The sequence below is a fragment of the Misgurnus anguillicaudatus genome, chromosome 19 (assembly GCF_027580225.2).
Source record: "Misgurnus anguillicaudatus chromosome 19, ASM2758022v2, whole genome shotgun sequence".
NCBI lineage: Eukaryota > Metazoa > Chordata > Actinopteri > Cypriniformes > Cobitidae > Misgurnus > Misgurnus anguillicaudatus.
Genome location: NC_073355.2, coordinates 36,524,243 through 36,545,037, shown reverse-complemented (window position 1 = coordinate 36,545,037; position 20,795 = coordinate 36,524,243). Strand labels below are relative to the sequence as shown.

At 34.0% G+C, this 20,795-nt stretch overlaps 1 protein-coding gene across 1 annotated transcript in view; it reads right to left on the bottom strand.

Moving 5' to 3' along the window:
* tbc1d16 (TBC1 domain family, member 16) overlaps positions 1-20,795 on the bottom strand; it is a 36,426-nt gene that overhangs the window by 10,599 nt on the left and 5,032 nt on the right. The window contains exons 3-9 of the mRNA XM_055194722.2: positions 20,142-20,550; positions 10,393-10,581; positions 9,634-9,781; positions 9,251-9,415; positions 8,497-8,645; positions 2,909-3,043; positions 164-350 (exon numbers count right to left, since the gene is read on the bottom strand). Coding sequence (XP_055050697.1) covers positions 164-350; positions 2,909-3,043; positions 8,497-8,645; positions 9,251-9,415; positions 9,634-9,781; positions 10,393-10,581; positions 20,142-20,550 — 1,382 coding nt within the window. The remainder of the gene's footprint in view (positions 1-163; positions 351-2,908; positions 3,044-8,496; positions 8,646-9,250; positions 9,416-9,633; positions 9,782-10,392; positions 10,582-20,141; positions 20,551-20,795) is intronic.

The following is a 20,795-nucleotide window of genomic DNA, read 5'->3' as shown; positions in this document are numbered from 1 at the left end:
ATTGGAGCAATACTTTAATAGAAAATGAAAAAAGTGACCCTAAATATTTAACTGCTGATGCACATTTAAAACAATGGTTATAAAGACAAACAAACCCATTGAGAACACACCGTCTATTTTATTCTCCTCGCAGTTTTCAAGGAGAACATTCAGACCTTCTTACCAGCTGTCTCTCCATATCTTCATCTCTAGGAGAACTGATGAAGATTGTGTTCTCCATGAGACCCACGAAGCACCAAAACGTGTCGCTCTCGTCCTGGACCTCCGTCAGAAGGGGGGCTACCAGATCTGACATACCCTGACAGTAGCCCATGTCCGGGTTCAACACCGCATAATTCAACAGGATTCGTCTACAAAGAAACCCTCTGTTAACTTTGGCCGAGAGATTAATCATGTAAGATAATTGGAACGGGATTTGGAGAATAACTGAATTAGTCCATGTCATACGATTGAATGGGATGAAAGAGATTTATTACACGTTAACTGAAATAGCCACGGCTGATTAAATTTCGAGAAACAGCTACAGTCACTCCATAAAGTATTTAAACACAGGCGACTGGACTGTATAATCATAGTTCTTGCTACTAAAATACAAAAAAAAAACAATTTGTGAAATGTTTACATGAAGATTGTTATACTTGTGATATCTTTACAATACAAATATAGGTTAGGTTTGATTGATAAAATAAAAATGATCGATATATGTTATATGTTATATATATTGGGTCTAAAAGGGATGAACCCAACCGGGTGATTCTCACGAAATCCAGATTTAGAAAGTGTCCAGCATCAGAATTTTTTAAAAGCCTTTGAAGCCATTTTTTGCACATACAAGATTAAGGTCTGAACTTACTATAACCATTGTTTTTAAAAGGTTTTAAAAAATATTTCCTATAGAATTATTACTTTTTTTAGATTATCATTATCAAAACGTATCATTACCGCAACATGATATTACATTAAATATATGCATTTACAAACTTATGTTTCGGACTTACTATAACTATTATTTTTAAAAGGTTTTAAAAAATATTTCCTATAGAATTATAAAAATTTTTTAGATTATCATTATCAAAACGTATCATTACAGCAACATGATATTACATTAAATATATGCATTTACAAACTTATGTTTCGGACTTACTATAACCATTATTTTTAAAAGGTTTTAAAAAATATTTCCTATAGAATTATAAAAAATTTTTAGATTATCATTATCAAAACTTATCATTACCGCAACATGATATTACATTAAATATATGCATTTACAAACTTATGTTTCGGACTTACTATAACCATTATTTTTAAAAGGTTTTAAAAAATATTTCCTATAGAATTATAAAAAAAAATGTAGATTATCATTATCAAAACTTATCATTACCGCAACATGATATTACATTAAATATATGCATTTACAAACTTATGTTTCGGACTTACTATAACCATTATTTTTAAAAGGTTTTAAAAAATATTTCCTATAGAATTATAAACATTTTTTAGATTATCATTATCAAAACGTATCATTACAGCAACATGATATTACATTAAATATATGCATTTACAAACTTATGTTTCGGACTTACTATAACCATTATTTTTAAAAGGTTTTAAAAAATATTTCCTATAGAATTATAAAAAATTTTTAGATTATCATTATCAAAACTTATCATTACCGCAACATGATATTACATTAAATATATGCATTTACAAACTTATGTTTCGGACTTACTATAACCATTATTTTTAAAAGGTTTTAAAAAATATTTCCTATATAATTATAAAAAAATGTAGATTATCATTATCAAAACTTATCATTACCGCAACATGATATTACATTAAATATATGCATTTACAAACTTATGTTTCGGACTTACTATAACCATTATTTTTAAAAGGTTTTACAAAATATTTCCTATAGAATTATAAAAAATTTTAGATTATCATTATCAAAAATTATCATTACCGCAACATGATATTACATTAAATACATGCATTTACAAACTCATGTTTCGGACTTACTATAACTATTATTTAAAAAAATATTTCCTATAGAATTATTAACATTTTTAGATTATCATTATCAAAACTTATCATTACCGCAACATGATATTACATTAAATATATGCATTTACAAACTCATGTTATGGTAATGAGAACTAAAAAGTTGTCTAGGTACTATGGCAAAAAAAATTTCCTTTTTGTAGCCATCTTGAGTGTCAAGGTCAATTATGTCCCTTCCAACAATTCTTTTTTTGAAAATGTTAGTTCCTTGAGGGCTTAAACAATGATTGAAAATTGTTGCGGAGGATGAGAAAATTGGTTTTGGACACATTTATATTCTTTATTATTGTCTCTACATTTACCAATGATCACCAAATACCACATGTTTCTTTACTGTAAATGTTTATAGTATAACATGCACTGAAGCTTTTTATTTTTTAGATTTTTTTAATTATAAATATTTTCATGTCAAAGAACCCAAATCCAGTCATCGACACGTTGCGGTAATGAAAATTGTCCCCTTAAATGTGAAAAAAAAACTAAATTGGTTTGCATGATGTCATTTGAAATCATGTACAAAACAGTACATGAAAAAATGTTTGTAACTGTATGCTTCTTATTTTGATACTCTTACTTTGCATTTACATTTTTTTTATCAAAATGTTTCATGTCACTTCATAAGTCTAATTTCGCAAGAATCACCCAACCCCTTGGGATGTAATTTAACCTACAGTATGCTGGGTTGCTTTAACCTAATGTTGGGTCAATATATAAAAATTTTCTGGGTTTATTTAATTATTTTTGACCCAATACGGGATTGAAAATAACCCAGCACTTTTTTATATTCTATAAATAAATCATTTTTTATTCAAAGATGGATGTCCAGAGTGTGCAGATAGGCTCTAACCTCATGATTTCTACATTAGGGTTGTTCTCGCCCCTGAAAAACATGTTGCTTCGATCAGTTCTTACAACATCCTTATCGACCGTGAACTGGACCTTTCTCCAAAACTCGCTGTGTTCCTCTGGACTCATGGACAACCTGTGGAGAGAACGAAAGAGCACAACCAAAATAAACAGAGAGGCAAAAGGAGGAGAAAGATCCGAGTCAAGATGAAAAATATAAGAGATACAAATCGAAACAAAATGTGACCAAAACACAATATGTAACATCATGTCCAACAGCTTAACATTCCCATCCTAAAACCTGGCGGTCCCTCCGGCTATAGACATTCTCATAACAAGCAGGTGGGATTTCATTAACACTGTTTGTTTTCTGGAATCAAACTGCTAGACCTGATGCAACTTCATGTAAGTGTTTCGAGACCCGTGTTTGTGTGAACTTATTCCCACATCTCTTCGATTCCCTTCTGCAGCCCCGCGAGGGTTCGACACTAGTGCTCAGCAACGCTCCCAAAGTACACACCATCGACCTTAGTCATTATTCAAATAAATAAGTGCAAGAGTGTTGCCATTACTGGAATTAAACACGTGTAATTCAATACCTCAGCAAGGCCACTGAAATACTCTGTGTATATTTACAGCGCTATTTTTCCACACTGATTTACATATATAAATATTTTAAAATAAATAAAATTGTACTTGATATTCCAGCAAAATAAAAATAATATTTTTAGGCACATTTATATAAAAATAAGAAAGGTACACATGAATATTTATATTATGTTTGGAAACTAAAATGTTACACTTTAAAGCACTGGCCTATGTATATTTGTGCTGATGGCTACATTAGAGCCAGTAGGGTGTCCGACTGATCTTCACTTTCTACTCTGTGAAACATGAAGCTTCAGGCTTTTAAGTGTTTTATCAATGGCTTGACAATGATTTTAATGGTAGAGTTAATTGTTTCAGGTGAAGCACATTAAGCCACAGCGTGTTTACATCTGCACACATTTATCGATCGGTTTTAGTTTGGTTCACCGCTAGAAAATCCCACAGAGACTCGCAGAGGCTTTTACTCGTCGTATACACAGACCACGTATGTCATTAGCATTGAAAACAATCAAGTAACAGAGCAAGTACCTTCATACCAAATCTTCTGGTAAATTACAATGCAGAAATAACCAAGAACTAAAGCATGTAGTTGTAAATTCATTTAAATGTCCCGTGCATAATGTTGAGACTGAATGAATACATGAGCCATTAACCCAAACACAATCCTGAATTACAAATTTTAGTTTATCAGACAGTATTTCAGTTTGTAGACACAGTTTACAGTCTCATTTTATAAATGACAAGCTATAATAAGCAGTTACAACTGAAGTAAAAAATAATGTAACAGTTAAATGTAGCATCATATTTTAATACTAGCATATATTTAATACTAGCATCATAATACTAGCATCATATTTTAATATTTCAAAGGTGAGACACTGAGGCTAGTAACAATAAACCATCACATTTACAGATGAACTACTCTGCAAAAGTCAAAGCATCAGTAAAGCTTAAATCAGTAACAATACAGCAGCACAGATCAAAGCCTCTTAAGAAGCAGACAATACATTTTTTTTTGTCAATAAGTATTAATAAATGTGTTTTTAAATCTACACTCACCTAAAGGATTATTAGGAACACCATACAAATACTGTGTTTGACCCCCTTTCGCCTTCAGAACTGCCTTAATTCTATGTGGCATTGATACAATAAGGTGCTGAAAGCATTCTTTAGAAATGGTGGCCCATATTGATAGGATAGCAACTTGACGGAGATTTGTGGGATGCACATCCAGGGCACGAAGCTCCCGTTCCACCACATCCCAAAGATGCTCTATTGGGTTGAGATCTGGTGACTGTGGGGGGCATTTTAGTACAGTGAACTCATTGTCATGTTCAAGAAACCAATTTGAAATGATTCGAGCTTTGTGACATGGTGCATTATCCTGCTGGAAGTAGCCATTAGAGGATGAGTACATGGTGGTCATAAAGGGATGGACATGATCAGAAACAATGCTCAGGTAGGCCGTGGCATTTAAAGAATGCCCAATTGGCACTAAGGGGCCTAAAGTGTGCCAAGAAAACATCCCCCACACCATTACACCACCACCACCAGCCTGCACAGTGGTAACAAGGCATGATGGATCCGTATTCTCATTCTGTTTACGCCAAATTCTGACTTTATCATCTGAATGTCTCAACAGAAATTGAGACTCATCAGACCAGGCAACATTTTTCCAGTCTTTAACTGTTCAATTTTGGTGAGCTCGTGCAAATTGTAGCCTCTTTTTCCTATTTGTAGTGGAGATGAGTGGTACCCGGTGGGGTCTTCTGCTGTTGTAGCCCATCCGCCTCAAGGTTGTGCGTGTTGTGGCTTCACAAATGCTTTGCTGCATACCTCGGTTGTAACAAGTGGTTATTTCAGTCAAAGTTGCTTTTCTATCAGCTTGAATCAGTCGGCCCATTCTCCTCTGACCTCTAGCATCAACAAGACATTTTTGCCCACAGGACTGCCGCATACTGGATGTTTTTCCCTTTTGTAAACCATAGAAATGGTTGTGCGTGAAAATCAAAGTAACTGAGCAGATTGTGAAATACTCAGACTGGCCCGTCTGGCACGAACAACCATGCCACGCTCAAAATTGTTTAAATCACCTTTCTGTCTTTCAGGACCACACCCCTAAATGCATTAAAGCAACTGCCATGTGAATGGTTGATTAGATAATTGCATTAATGAGAAATTGAGCAGGTGTTCCTAATAATCCTTTAGGTGAGTGTATATATACATAGAGAAAATTGTCTTTAAAGTTGTCCAAATTAATTCTTTTGCAATGCACATTCTAATGATTAATAAAAAAAATTATATATTTACGGTAAGAAATTTACAAAATATCTTCATGGATCTTTACTTAATATCCTAATAATTTTTTACCTAAAAGAAAAATGTATAATTTTGACCCAAACAATCAATTGTTGGCTACTGCTACAAATATACCCATGCAACTTATGACTGGTTTTGTGGTCCAGGGTCAGATATTATATCATATGCGGTGTAGTCACTGTTTCCATAGAATTGGCAAAATCATGAGATTTTATCAAAAAGTTTCTTAAGGTCTCACCCTTTTTAAACTTTATTGAAGGAGTTTACATCCATTCTGAGCTTTTATTGGCTGCTTTTTCTTCACTATTCCAAAACAATTATTTTTAAATAAAATTGTATTTTTCTAATGAAAGATATTGGTAACACTTTACAATAAGAAATATTTGTTAACATTAGTAAATGCGTTAGCTAATATAAACTAACAATGAACAATACAGTTTAAGTATTTATTAATCTTTAATGTTAGTTAATGCAAACACAATTGTTTATGTTAGTTCATTGTGCATTAACTAATATTAAAAGAGTCATATTATGAGATTTTTTTAAGATTTAAAATAAATCTTTGGTGTCCCCAGAGTGCTTATGTGAAGCTTTAGCTGAAAATACCCCACAGATAATTTATTATAACATGTTAACATTCCCATTTTGTAGGTCCGAGCAAAAATCTGCTGTTTTGGGGTGTGTCCTTTAAAATGCAAACACTGATCACAATTATGGTGATCACAATTAAATGGTGGTATTATTGTAATTGGCCTTGCTACATAACTCACAAAACACGTGCGACAACCTAATTTTTCACATGCTTGTAAAAAATGGCTTACCAAAACTGACTGTGTGGATCCCGATAATAGCACTTAAACATGGAAAAAGTCAGATTTTCATGCTATGACCCCTTTAATAGTGACAACTTGTGATTTTAAAAATGTATTAGTAAATGCAAAAATGTACTATATTTACATTTAAGATTAATAAATGCTTATGTTCATTGTTAGTTCATTTCAGCTAATGTAGTTACTCGTGTTAACAAATACAACCGTATTTTAAGTGTTACAATTATATTTTTGTCCACAAAAGAAATTTCAAACATTTAAATGGGACATATCATGAAAATCTGTCTTTTTTCATGTTTAAGTACTAAAATTGGGTCCCCAGTGCTTCTATCAACCTAGAAAATGTAAAACCGGTCAATCCAGTAACTTAGTTTTGGTAAACCATTCTCAAGCATGTGAGAATTTAATAGGTCATTAAATTTTGGCTCCCCTTGTGATGTCAGAAGAGGATAGTACCACCCCTAAATCTGAACTATCCAACCACGGCACTGCCATTTACTGCAGAGTTCAGCTCATTTGCATTATAAAGGACACACACTAAAACGGCACATTTTTGCTCACACCTACAAAGTGTCAATTTTAACATGTTATAATAAATTATCTATATGTGTTTCAGAAATCAAATTCTTAGGGGTTATTTTAGACAGTAAACTAAGTTGGAAGTCTCATATAGATCATATCAAAAGTAAAATAAGTAAAAACATTGGTATTCTTTATAGAGTTAAATATATACTGGATGAAGCCTCATTAAAGCTTTTATATTTAACTTTAATTGTCCCATATTTAACATATTGTACTGAGGTGTGGGGTAATGCATGCACCAGTTATACAGAAAGGTTGTGCTTACTCCAGAAGAAAGCAATAAGAATTGTGACGCACAAAGGTGTTCGGGACCACACTAATAAATTGTTTATCAAATTGCAGACCTTGAAATTTTATGAGTTGGTCAAATTTAAAATATTGCAAATTATGTGGAGAGTGAAAAATAATATGGTGCCAATACATATTCAAAAAAAAATTAAGTTAATTATAGATAGTAAAACTAGAAGAAAAGGCAACTTTTGTGTACCATATTCACGTACCTCAAAAAAACAAAAAGGGTTTATGGTAATTGGGATCAATTTATGGAACTCTTTGGATAATGAGGAAAGATCATGCTATACGATTGTTCAATTTAAAAAAATATATATAAAAAAGGTATTTCGAAAATATGAAGAAAGTGAAATATAAGAATAAATTTTTGATAAATATGAAATTGTTAATTATATACATGTGAAGTAAAATTGCACTTTGATATAGAGAATGGGAGCAATACGAGCTATATATTCTGTGCTAGACTAGATATTTGGAAAAAGGGGCATGAATTTATAAGACGATGTCTTCCTCATGCTCCTATTCAGCATTGGAAGATATTATTTAGTTGTGTATGAGATTATTTTGTGTTTGTAACAATATCATGGCTGAATAAAAGAATTTGATTGATTGATTGATTGATATGGTATTTTGAGATAAAACTTCACATACGTACTCTGGGGACACCAAAGATTTATTTGAGATCTTAAAAAAGTCTTGTGAAATGTCCCCTTTAAACACAAGCCTTCATATTTAAAGATTTTTAAGATCATGAAAAACATTTCAGTCGAGTGTTTCCAAACTTTTGACCTGTATATGTTGTAAAATAACAAAGTAAATGACGCCTATGAGAAACGTTTTAAAACTTTTCCCCACACTATTTGAAGAATATTAAAAAATTTAACCAGAAACTTCGTAGTAAAGTTTAGTCCACCACATTGAAAATGCTTTATAACTGGAAGTAAGTTTAAGTTTTAACCTTCTCTGCTGGATCTCCTGGTACTCCACGCGCTTCTCAAGCCTCCATGCTTCACGCTCCTCAGATGAGGAGTCATAGCTGTAGTAGTGAAGCAGAAAGGGCCAAACCTCGCCACGGATCGATGGGTCAATGCCTCCGAAGAAAATCGCCTGAGAGAACACAGAAACATTAAATCAACCCCTAAACAAGGCTAAGCTAAAACCAGAACTAGGCCTTAGTTAAAATTTTAAATGTTTAAGCATATTTGATAAACATGCCTTAGAAAAAGATGTTACTGGTGTGTATCTTGAGACTGGCATATGGCACTGGCATATTTTAAGACCTGTCAGTCCCAGTTATTTTCAGTTTAGACAGCTCAAACATGTGTTTTAGTCTAGCCTTAAGCCTTGTCTGCGAAACTGGGGGAATGTGCACATTTGCTCTTTAAATCACCTTACATTTAAATTTGTATTTTGAAGGACATTACAATGATGTTTAGAGCCATAATAAATGTAAAATATAATTATTTCCAATCTTGAAGGCTTTTTAGTCCTGGTTTAGTGTAGGTAGGAACACACAGACTGGCCAAGCTGTGCTTACGGGTCTAAAATTGCTTATAATTCCTTTAAACATACAAAGCATGCTAGGAGGCCAGCTAAGACCATCCAACCAGTTAGGCCAACATAAGAGGTTTTTCAGGTCTGGAGGTACACCAGAAAACAATCAAATACTGGTGACCTATAAGATTGACAGCTGTCAGTCACTCAAATCTGACCTTTCTGAGCTTGTACTCCTCCAGCACTTGACCACTGTTGTTAAGATGACGGAGCCAAGAGCTGACGTCCAGCCGGCGGTACATTCGCTCCTCTGGATGCATCTCGGTGGAGGGTAAAGTGGGTCTGCGGATGGAGAACTGCATACAGGACTTCTCATCTGACACCTGCAGTGAAAAATGTGCAAAACAGTGAGTTTAGTGAGTATTTAAGAGTTTATATGAATAATGCATTTATTTAATATCTAAGAAATGAAAATTAGTCCACCTAGAGAGGAGAAGCAGGGACTCGCAGTTATTTTTCTTTTTTAGAGTGAGATGCATGCATGTAAGTGTTCGTGCTATAAATATAAATGTGTGAAATGACGCCAGATGTTGCGTGACACCTGATCTTTAAGCTGCGTCTCCCTACAGCACTTCCACTGCTGAAACACCTCGGCCAGTTTGTCCAGTCCTGCGTGGTGGAAGTGAAGGATCTTGTACTGGCTCTCTCTGCTGGCGATGACCAGCTGTCCGCAGGTGCACGCTTCATCGCTGAAAAAACAAACACACTTTGACAAGAGCGGTCTGAACAAACAGACCAAAATAAACCCACATCCTGAAGATAACAGGATATAAGTTTACTACCGAAGCAGGATGCGTTTTGGGGTTTATAAGCCGTTACTGTATGTGTATCGTTATGATGACGTATGTGCTGTTTGCATTTCTTTTATGACTCTTAGTTAGTAATAAAACATTTTTACATTGTTTTCTCATTTTATAACAACACAGAAACATTAGATTTGTATTCGTGCCGCGGAAATATTTCACTGCAGCGAATGAATCCAGCCTCGGGTTGGGGAATAATGATTTAGGTTGCAATTATACAGGTATGTAACGAAATTACCAAACATGAAACGAGAGAGGTGAGAGAATATAAAGAAGGGTGAATTGAATATATTAGACATCAAGTCTTATGAAAAAGATCCTGCACCTCGCTGTGAAAAGTAATAAAGCAAGCAAGAGAGTATTAAATTATAGTGTGATGCGTTTGAAAATAAACGTATTATTTTGTTTGGCTTGTTGCCAGCTGAAAGGTTATTAAATGATATTAAAATAAGGGTTCATGCAAAGGTTTTAAGGAGGCTCGTAGGATCTGGACTGACCTGAAGAACAGACGCAGTGACCTCATATGACCCAAGTCGACTCTGAAAACCCCACATAGGTGCTCTAAAGCCATCACTTTCTGCTGCTCCTCCCACCGAACGCCCTGTGATTGGCTGCTCTCGGAAGGGGCGTGACTGTCCAGGCTGGAGGCGGAGCTTGCAGAGTGAGCCATGGGTTCATCACATTCTCTGAAAATGACAGTTTTCTATAAATAAAAATGCACTGTAAAAAGTGAAAGTTTAATTAATCTTATTTCAAAAGGTAATAAAAATATAAATGAATATAAATATATAAATAAATAAATATAAATATATATAAAAAATAAATCAATAAATAAATATAAATATCTATAAATGAATATAAATAAATAAATATATAAATAAAAATATATGTAAATAAATATAAATAAATATATAAATAAAAATAAAAGATATAAGTAGATAAATAAAAATAAATAAATAAAAATATATATAAATAAATATAATAAATTAAAATTTTCTCAGTTCAGATGAAAAATTTAAGATGACACAACTTTAAAATTTTAAAAAATTACTTCAATTGGTAACACCTAACATTAAGCTTTATCAACTTGAAGTGAGATAATTTAGTTAGAATTTTTTTTATTAATAAAAGCTTTCACTTTTTACAGACATATGTGAATGTGTATGACATCAACGTATTAAGTTTTTTGGTAACACTTTACAGTAAGGTTAATTAGTTAACATTAGTTAATATATTAACTACCATGAACAAACCATGATCAATAGATGTGTTACAGTATTTATTAATCTTTGTTAATGTTAGTCAATATAAATAAAGCTTTTAATTGCTTGTTCATGTTAGTTCAGAGTGCATTAACTAACGTTAACAAGATTTTAATAAAGTATTAGTAAATGATGAAATTAACATTAGCAAAGATTAATAAATGCTGTATAAGTGCAGTTCATTATTAGTTCATGTTAACTAATGTAGTTAACTAATGTTAACTAATGAACCTTATTGTAAAGTGTTACCAGTTTTTTAAAGCAGGGGTGGTCCTGGACCTCCTATATAAGCATTGAGGGATCCCCATAAAGCACAAAAATGTAAATTGGGGGGTCCCATGGTTTTTATTAAAATTAAAATACTACATGAATTTCAATTTAATGTGCCACAAAGCAATACTGTCCATTATTTTTCCCAATTTCGAAATAAACTAATCCAAAAGATTTCTGTTTAAAAGAAATGTAAACTTTCAAGTGCGCCTCACGCTGTTTTTTCAAGGAATTGACAGATTGTTTTTAAAAAATTCTTCACAAACAATTTTTTTCAAACTAATTTGAGGGGTAAAAATGGTTACGGTTTGAGTTAAGGGTAATTTAGTTTTTTTTGTTAGATTAAAACGTTGATCCAGGACCAACAAAAAAATTTTGACCCATGGGGGGCTTAGCTAGGGGACCACCCATAATCTTTGACATAATTTAAACACTGGTTGGGTTGTATGAATACCTGGAGCACAAAATGACACAAAAATATAATAAAATACATGGACATTCCTCATTAAGTTACTTTTCAGTGTAAAACACACTTGCTAAAGTACATCTAACTTTTATTTAATATTATCACATCCCAACTAGAACACAATATAACTCAATTCAGCAAGTCACTGTACAGCTAATGACCGTTTCCAGGGCCAACCTCGACGACAGCTGTAAGTGTGGATACGTGTGTGAATACATTGGAAAGGAAAAGGAATGAAAGGAATGCCGGGAGGTTATTGTGCTGGCAGGAGTCGAGAGGAGACACAAATCAAGCAGCCTGGCAGCCAATTTCCCCCTGCCCTCCATCCGATTTCTCGCTGCGTCTCTTTGGCTCTCGGCCTCTTGCTGTAACAGAGCCAGTGCTGTAACCCGAGCCGTGAGACCGCCGTCTCTCTCACACTCGCCTTCTCTAACCGTCACAGATGCATTCTGGGAGCCCAGTGTTTATGGGTCATGTGGTACTCGAGAGAAGACTTCACGTTACAGCCGGATCACACACACACACGAAGCCATATGGTGAATCAGGTCAGAGTTATAGAGACTACGGTGCACGGTTACATGCTCTCTGTGTTTCCTCGCCGTCCTGCAAGTTTCACAGTGGCATTCGATAACGTGAGAAAATACAAAGAGGCACCATTTGTAATTTGAAGCAAATAAAATTACTTGAAACTGATCTATATACACTGTAAAGAGTTAAAAAATCACTTTAATTGATAACCTAAAAAAAAAAATCCACTTATGTTTAAGAGAAAAAAAAATTACGTTTTTTTCAGTGTAGTGGGGATTCAAATTTGTTTTCCTCATGCACACCCTGAAATAAACAGGTTAAAAAAAGTTCAGTTTAAAAATATTTTAAATTCTGCACATTTCTATATTACTATTGAGCAAATGTATTCAGTGATGGACCAACAGGCATGTTTATGCACAAACGAATGGACTCTTTTAGCTTAAATAAATGCTGTTATTAAAGGAAAAGGTGCACTGTAAAAAGTGATGTCAAATCAACATGTTTAACTTATCAAAACATAAAAAAGTCGATTGAATTGACTATACCAAATCATTAAGTTAATAATAAGTTAATAATTAAACTTTTTAAATTATTATACTGACAATACAATTTTCATTACATTATAAAAATGCAAAACTATGCATTCTAACTGGTGGTTTTAGACCTTTATATTGAATGTTTCTGTCAGCTTGTACCGGTGTGTCTTTAGGCTGGTTTTATTTCAGAGGTTGAACACCCACGTGGATAGGAATTGCCCCAGGGGACTCTTACTGAAACAAAATGCCCCTAGAGCTTAATGTCACAGAAAGCCAGAGCTGTCAAATACTGTTAACAGACGAGCATTACATCATCCTTAGCAAAACATGACCTCAAATACAGAGCTGACTCTGTGATTTTTGACAGCAGGATTATAGTTTTTTTCTATTGTCCTAAAGTCTAGTTTTACCTTTCCCGTATGTTTTTCGATCTTTCAATTCTAAATGGGGCCCAATATACAGCGGGGAGCCTTGGTGCACCTCGCAACAGTGTGTGGAATGACTTAAGTAAGAAAAGAAAGAGAAGTAAAATTTCATAAAAGACGGAATGAAAGAGAAGTCAGAAACACTGATGCTAAATATAAAAATAATGCAGAAGCAAAAAAAGACTATGATTGCAAAAAAGGAAAACTTCCTTCACCCATAGAAATGGCGAAGAATGAAACAGTCAGTCAAACACAATACTATTTATTTTCTGATGGGTTGCCCTATGTCCTGGCCTCACCCCTGTCGCTCAGACCAAATAACAAACGGAGGAAACCGCTAAAGAGACAGAGCGCTAAATGAAGCAGCTGGGGGAGGGCATCTGCTATCGGCTCATCTGTAGAAGATTAGACTTTATTCATCCTGCCAACACCAACCTGCTCAACACTTCAGGGACTTTTGCATACAAGCCTATAATGTCTCCCCCATGTGGTCATAGAGCAGCATTACATGTACAACTCTAACCTAAACATATGGCATTTGACTGTACATTAACTCTATGTCTTTCAAGATTGCATTGTCATAGGCTGACAGTGTGTCATCAATTGCCCTTATGCGTTAGGCATATATATATATATACATACACATATACATATATGCTATATGGGGTTTTTGTAATGTTGCAGGGCTCCAGATTAACTTTTTTTCACTAGGAGCACAGTGGCCCCCAACCGAAAATTTTAGCGGCACAACCAGACAATTTAGGGGCACACACCATAAATCAACAAGCTAACCAAATATTCACATTTCTACTAATTTCCACTGTATTACTAATCAGGGCTCCAGACTAACTTTTTCACTAGGAGCACAGTGGCCCCAACTGAAAATTGTAGGGGCGCAACCAGCCCTGTGAGCCCTGTGTTGTTAAGTATATGTCTATTATGTAAACTGTATAGTTACATATATTTACACCTACTTTTCCTTTTTTTTATATCCCTGTGTTTATTACTACTATCACTTGCTATTGCTGCTGTGACATCCATATTTCTCCATCTGGTGATTAATAAAGGATTATTTTATCTTATAGTAAAAGTGTAGTAACCACGTTGTTGGCATATTGATTACAATCTGTATAAACATGGTTTTGCTACAAATATCATGGTTACAGTGTTACCAAACCATGGTTAATTTGTGGCTACCATGATTTAACTATAGTAACCATGGTCATTTGGGTTTATTTGTAGTAAAACCATGGTTGATTTTCATAAGGGAAGCAAATGCATTTGAAGTATAGACTTTTTTTAGCAGTAACAACACAAACAAATGACTTTCGTGGAACAATTGTAACTTTCGGTAAGCTTCGCAAAGAATCATAAACAACGATGTCAGTTTAGAGTAGTTTAACCTAAATACAAGCTAAATAAACAACAAGTAGATTACTTTAGTTCAAATCATAGCTTAAGCATATCAAAAACTACACTGAGCTAACGTTACTTTGTAAAATGTGTACTATCATCTTTAGGAAACCAAAACATTAGTTATTTTCGACTAGGTATTTGTTCCAGAGTTTAGTTTAGCAACTATTCAGACCATTAAACAAACGCAACAACCGTGTAACCGCAACAATGCATGCGTGTTCGATGAAACCGCCTATACATCTTCCCTGTTTGTGTGTTCCCTGTCCTGAGAATACAGCTCAAATAATATTCATACAGATATTAACCTGTTCAATAGTACTCCATTGTTCACATTATACAAAAATGTGCGGCAAAATATAGTGTCGCAGGGATGGCATATTTTTGTAGTAAGCGCGACTTGGGTTGCCTCGCCAAAAATCTCACTTTTTTCTCATAGACTTTTGGATTATCGCAAAAAATAAGCTCTGTGTTTAACAAAGTTTGACACTTAGCCATTTTGTCCAACAAGATAATCTTCACAGATGAACACAGATGAATACAACTTCTTGTCTAAAAGGCGTTTACTAAAAAAATCATTATTTAAATTTTCTTGTGACACTATAAGTTGGTTTGAATCTTATTTGCATGATCGTTCACAATCTGTACTAATTAACAACTGTAATTCTGAGTCGCTTAGGCTAACTACCGGAGTTCCTCAAGGCTCAATATTAGGGCCCCTTTTATTTAGCCTTTATATCAATGACTTGCCTAATGTTTGTTCTGAAGTAGAATGTTTAATGTATGCGGACGATACCGTTCTATTTGTTCATGGTCGCTCTAAAGACATGGTTGCAGATAAACTCACAAAAGCAATGACTTGTGTTACATCTTGGCTGCAGGAGAACTGCCTGCAGTTAAATATTTCAAAAACTGTAGGTATGTTATTCAGCATAACTAATAGAGCTTCATTTAATCCTGACATAATAGTTAATGGAGAAAAATAAAAAATCGTAAATAAATATAAATATCTTGGCTTAGTAATAGATTCACAACTCTCCTTTAAAGCCCATATTAAAAAATTAAGTAAAATAATCAAGTTTAATCTTGCAAATTTTCTCTCAATTCGAAATGATATGTCAACCGAAGCTGCACTAATTTTTTTACATTCCATGATTTTCAGCCATTTTAATTATTGCTTTACAAGTTGGTCTCAAGCAAGTCAGAGCGCAAAAGACCCTTGGAATCATTATACAAACAAGCCATTAAAATTCTGGACAAAAAAACAAGGCACTATCATCACTGTGTAATTTTAGAAAAATACAGCCTTTTAAACTGGAACAGTATTCATAAGTTTTTAAATCTGAATCTTATACATAAAGTGACACATCGCGTTACTCGAGGCTCTGCCAGAGGGGACTGTGTCATCCCTCTGCGCAGGAGCGCTTTCAATCGCTCGGCCTGGTCAGTGAGGGGCGCCACTGAATGGAATTTTATACCAGAGGAGGTTAGACAGCTCAACACTTATATGGCCTTTACAAAACAACTGAAAATCTGGCTTATTAACAATTATGTCTGTCAACATTAAAAGCAGAGCCTACTGAGCTGTATTACATATTAAAAACATTATAGTTTTTTTGAAAAATGTGTGTTTTATGTGTCTTAATAGGAACAGAGTACCTTATGTACTTTACAGTGTCATTTATATTGTAGTTAGTCAATTTCCTATAGATTTGTAATGTATTTTCTTGTATGTATTTTAATGCTTTTTTTACATCGTGGCCAGGGGACTACAGATGAAAAAGAGCCTTTTGGCTAATTCTGGCTTTTTAACAATGTTTGTACATGTGTTTTATGAAATTGCGCTGTCCCCTTTTAAAATAAACCATTAAATCAAATCAAATCAAATCAAATCATTATTGTGTAATTATTTTATATAAATACAAACACATGGATGTATGTATTTAAAAAAAACATTTTTATGTATTTATTGGACATTTCTCTATTTAATATAGAGACAGAGATGTGTAGTTTAGTTATTATCCTTTCAACAGAAGAAAGATTTTGTGTGCCAGACATTAAAAGAAAAGCCAGATTGCTTATAAAACACACTTCATGGTCAGTCAACCCCTGCCATCTCTTACTGGGTCGTCATTACGCTCAAAATCTGTCAATCAATAATGCATGTTGAGGAGATATGTGCTATTGTTTTTATATAAAAAACTGATCAAATAGAATGTATAAAGTGTTTGTGAAAATCTCATTAGATTTGGGGGTGAGCTGCTCTAACATAGGTCAGTAGCTTATAGGAACCACAGAAAAACTTAAAGGGCACCTATTATGCAAAATCCCCCCAAAATATTTTTGGGATCATCGCAAAAAATAAGCTCTGTGTTTAACAAAGTTTGACACTTAGCAGTTTTGTCCAACAAGATAATCTTCACAGATTAACACAACTTCTTGTCTAAAAGGCGTTTACTAAAAAAATCATTATTTTGTAATTATTTTATATAAATACATTCACATGAATGTATGTATTTATAATTTTTATGTATTTATATATTTATTTGGATTTTGATATATTTTTTATATATATATATATATATGGGTGATTCTCACGAAACCATTGAAACACCACGGCACTAATGATTTTAGCTTTAAAATGTGTAATATAGTAACATTAAAAAGCATCAGAATTAACACAATACTGTGTTCTACCTTGCACCATGTGTGATTTCAACATAAGAATTTATAATTGGAAATTTTATCTCATTTTCTGCTGAAATTCTCATTACCGCAATGTGTCCGGCTGTGTTTGAACATGCGTTATGTTGTAATTTAATCAAATTAACACAAAAATATTACGAAAAAAAATAAATGGATGTTTTGCTAGACTACTTTAGATGACAGAAAAAATATTTACTGAATATTCATGTATAATAATAATGAAGAAAAATTAGGAAAATTATGTGCCCATGCCTGATGTTCTCATCCGCCGCAACACTTTTTGAGAACAGTTTAAGCAAACATACAGAATTTTAATAAAGTTTGATTTTGAGTGACCAAGCACATGGACCAGTTACTTCAAGATGGCTACCAGGTAAGATCATTTTTTACAGTTAATTTGAAATATTGTCTTGTCAGAATGCTTACACGACATTTTGATTATCATTACCGCAACAGATGCTTATTAAATGTTAATTTAATTAATAGAAGCATAATACTTTGCTTTTAAATGCATGTGCAGAATCTCCTAATTATGTTCTTTCAGGTTTGTCATGTCATTTTGAAAATATATCAGTGTTGATGTTTTCTGACTGTTGCGGTAATGAGATTTTTTAGGACTAATTTTTTAAATTATGTTACAAAAAGTGTTAAATGATAAGTAAAAGTTTTTAAATTAATGTTCCCATTTACTCCAGACTTTGTTGTTCAATGTCTGGTGGGAAAAAAGTAAATTTAAGTAATTTTTACATTTTCATGCTTGACATTTTTAAAACCAAGTTTTCGTGAGAATCACCCATATACACAGTGATGAAAATAAGTATTTGAACACCCTGCTATTTTGCAAGTTCTCCCACTTAGAAATCATGGAGGGGTCTGAAATTGTCATTGTAGGTGCATGTCCACTGTGAGAGACATAATCTAAAAAAAAAAACAGAAATCACAATGTATGATTTTTTTAACTATTTGTATGATACAGCTGCAAATAAGTATTTGAACACCTGTCAATCAGCTACAATTCTGACCCTCAAAGACCTGTTAGTCTGCCTTTAAAATGTCCACCTCCACTCCATTTATTATTTTAAATTAGATGCATCTGTTTGAGGTCGCTGCATAAAGAAACCTGTCCACCCCATACAATCAGTAAGAATCCAACTACTAACATGGCCAAGACCAAAGAGTTGTCCAAAGACACCAGAGACAAAATTGTACTACTCCACAAGGCTGGAAAGGGATACAGGGAAATTGCCATGCAGCTTGGTGAAAAAAGGTCCACTGTTGGAGCAATCATTAGAAAATTGAAGAAGCTAAACATGACTGTCAATGTAGCCCAGAACTACACGGGATGAGCTGGTCAATGACCTGAAAAAAACATGCATGGCACGGAAGGTTCCCCTGCTTAAATCAGCACATGTCCAGGCCCGTCTTAAGTTTGCCAGTGACCATTTGGATGATCCAGAGGAGTCATGGGAGAAAGTCATGTGGTCAGATGAGACCAAAATAGAACTTTTTGGTCATAATTCCACTTAACGTGTTTGGAGTCAGAAGAATGATTGAGTACCATCCCAAGACACCATCCCTACTGTGAAGCATGGGGGTGGTAGCATCATGCTTTGAGGGTGTTTTTTCTCACATTGGACATGTCATTAGCACTCTAATACTACTAATATCTGCTGTAGATAGTCGATGTAATATTTGTGGCTAGAGGGTTTGTTATAACTTGCTCACCTGAACCCCTTCTTTAAAAAAAACTCCTGAGCAATAGTAAGTATTGTTTTGGGAACATATCTAACCGAGCAGACATGTGAACACATTAAAAATACAGCAAACTATAGCACATCATATTCTTATAGGATGCTGTAGATGTGATGGTCAGTAACACATGATGCCGTGTTGAAGGCAGAACATCATTAAAGCCATTCTGAGCTGATCCATGAATTATAAATAAGCTCAGAGCGTCTCCACTTACTGTCATCATGGCATGTAACAACATCACGGCACGTACATGACAGAAACATACAAACATCTAACTGCAACTGAAAAACCTTTAACATCATTCAGTGCTCATATACTGAATATACTGTATAAATATACAACTTCAATCCAAAAGGTTTAAGAGGAGAATAACACTGTACATTTTAGTTTTTTAGGATAAAACAAATAAATAAATATAAAATAATAAAAAAATTATGTATGTATATAATAAATAAAACAATAAATAAATAAATAAATAAATATAAAATAATAATAAATATATATATGTATGTATGCATGTATGTATGTATATAATAAATAAAACAAAAAAGTAATAAATAAAAATAAATAAATAAATAATATATTTATTTATTTAGTAATATATTTATTTATTTAGTAATATATATATATATATATATATATATATATATATATATATATATATATATATATATATATATATATATATATATATATATATATATATATATATATATATATATCATGTGCCAATTTGAAGGAAATGGGCTGAGTTTTAGTTCCTTTCGGTGTTATTCTCCTTGCCAGACCACTTCCGGCTTGAAAGTAGTTTTAAACCATTTTGTGCATTCAGCGAAGAAACATTATGTTTGAATCCAGCAGATGCTAAATCATTTTAGTTTTTCTCACCTGCATTCATTATCCAGGAAGACGGAGCTGCTGCTCTCGCCCAGAGCCTCGCTGACGGGTGACAGGCAGAAGGGCGATGAGAAGGTGTCCGAGTCGGATCCCAGGGTGCTGTCTCGACTCACCTCATCCGCGGAGAGATCGCAGGAGCCTTCGTCGCCTTCCTCCGAAAGCTGCTGGTTGGTCGGTGGCTCCACCCCATCTTCTTCATCTTCTTCCTCAGGAGCGGGTGGGGGGCGAGAGTGACCCCGGTGGGTTCGGCGGCGGGGGTTGCGGCGGACGGGGGAGCTTTCGGGCGTAATGTAGCGGAGCGCCTCTTCGTCCTGCCGTTGGATGCGGGAATTGGGCACCCATGTGAGGATGAGGGTGGAGCCGAGGGTCTCATCTTTCTCCAGGTGCACACACAAGTAACCTAAAAATTTTGATTGATCAAATGATTTGAAACATACGGTATCACCATGTCCCACTTGTTGAGTCTTATAAACATTACAGGGGTAGTTCATCCAAAAATTCAAATTTTGTCATCATTTACTGACTCTCATGTTGTTGCAAACCTGTATAAATTTCTTGGTTCTGATAAACACAAAGGAAGATATTTTAACCGATCAGAAGCCCCATTGATTTCCATAGTATTCTTTTATTCCTACTATGGAAGTA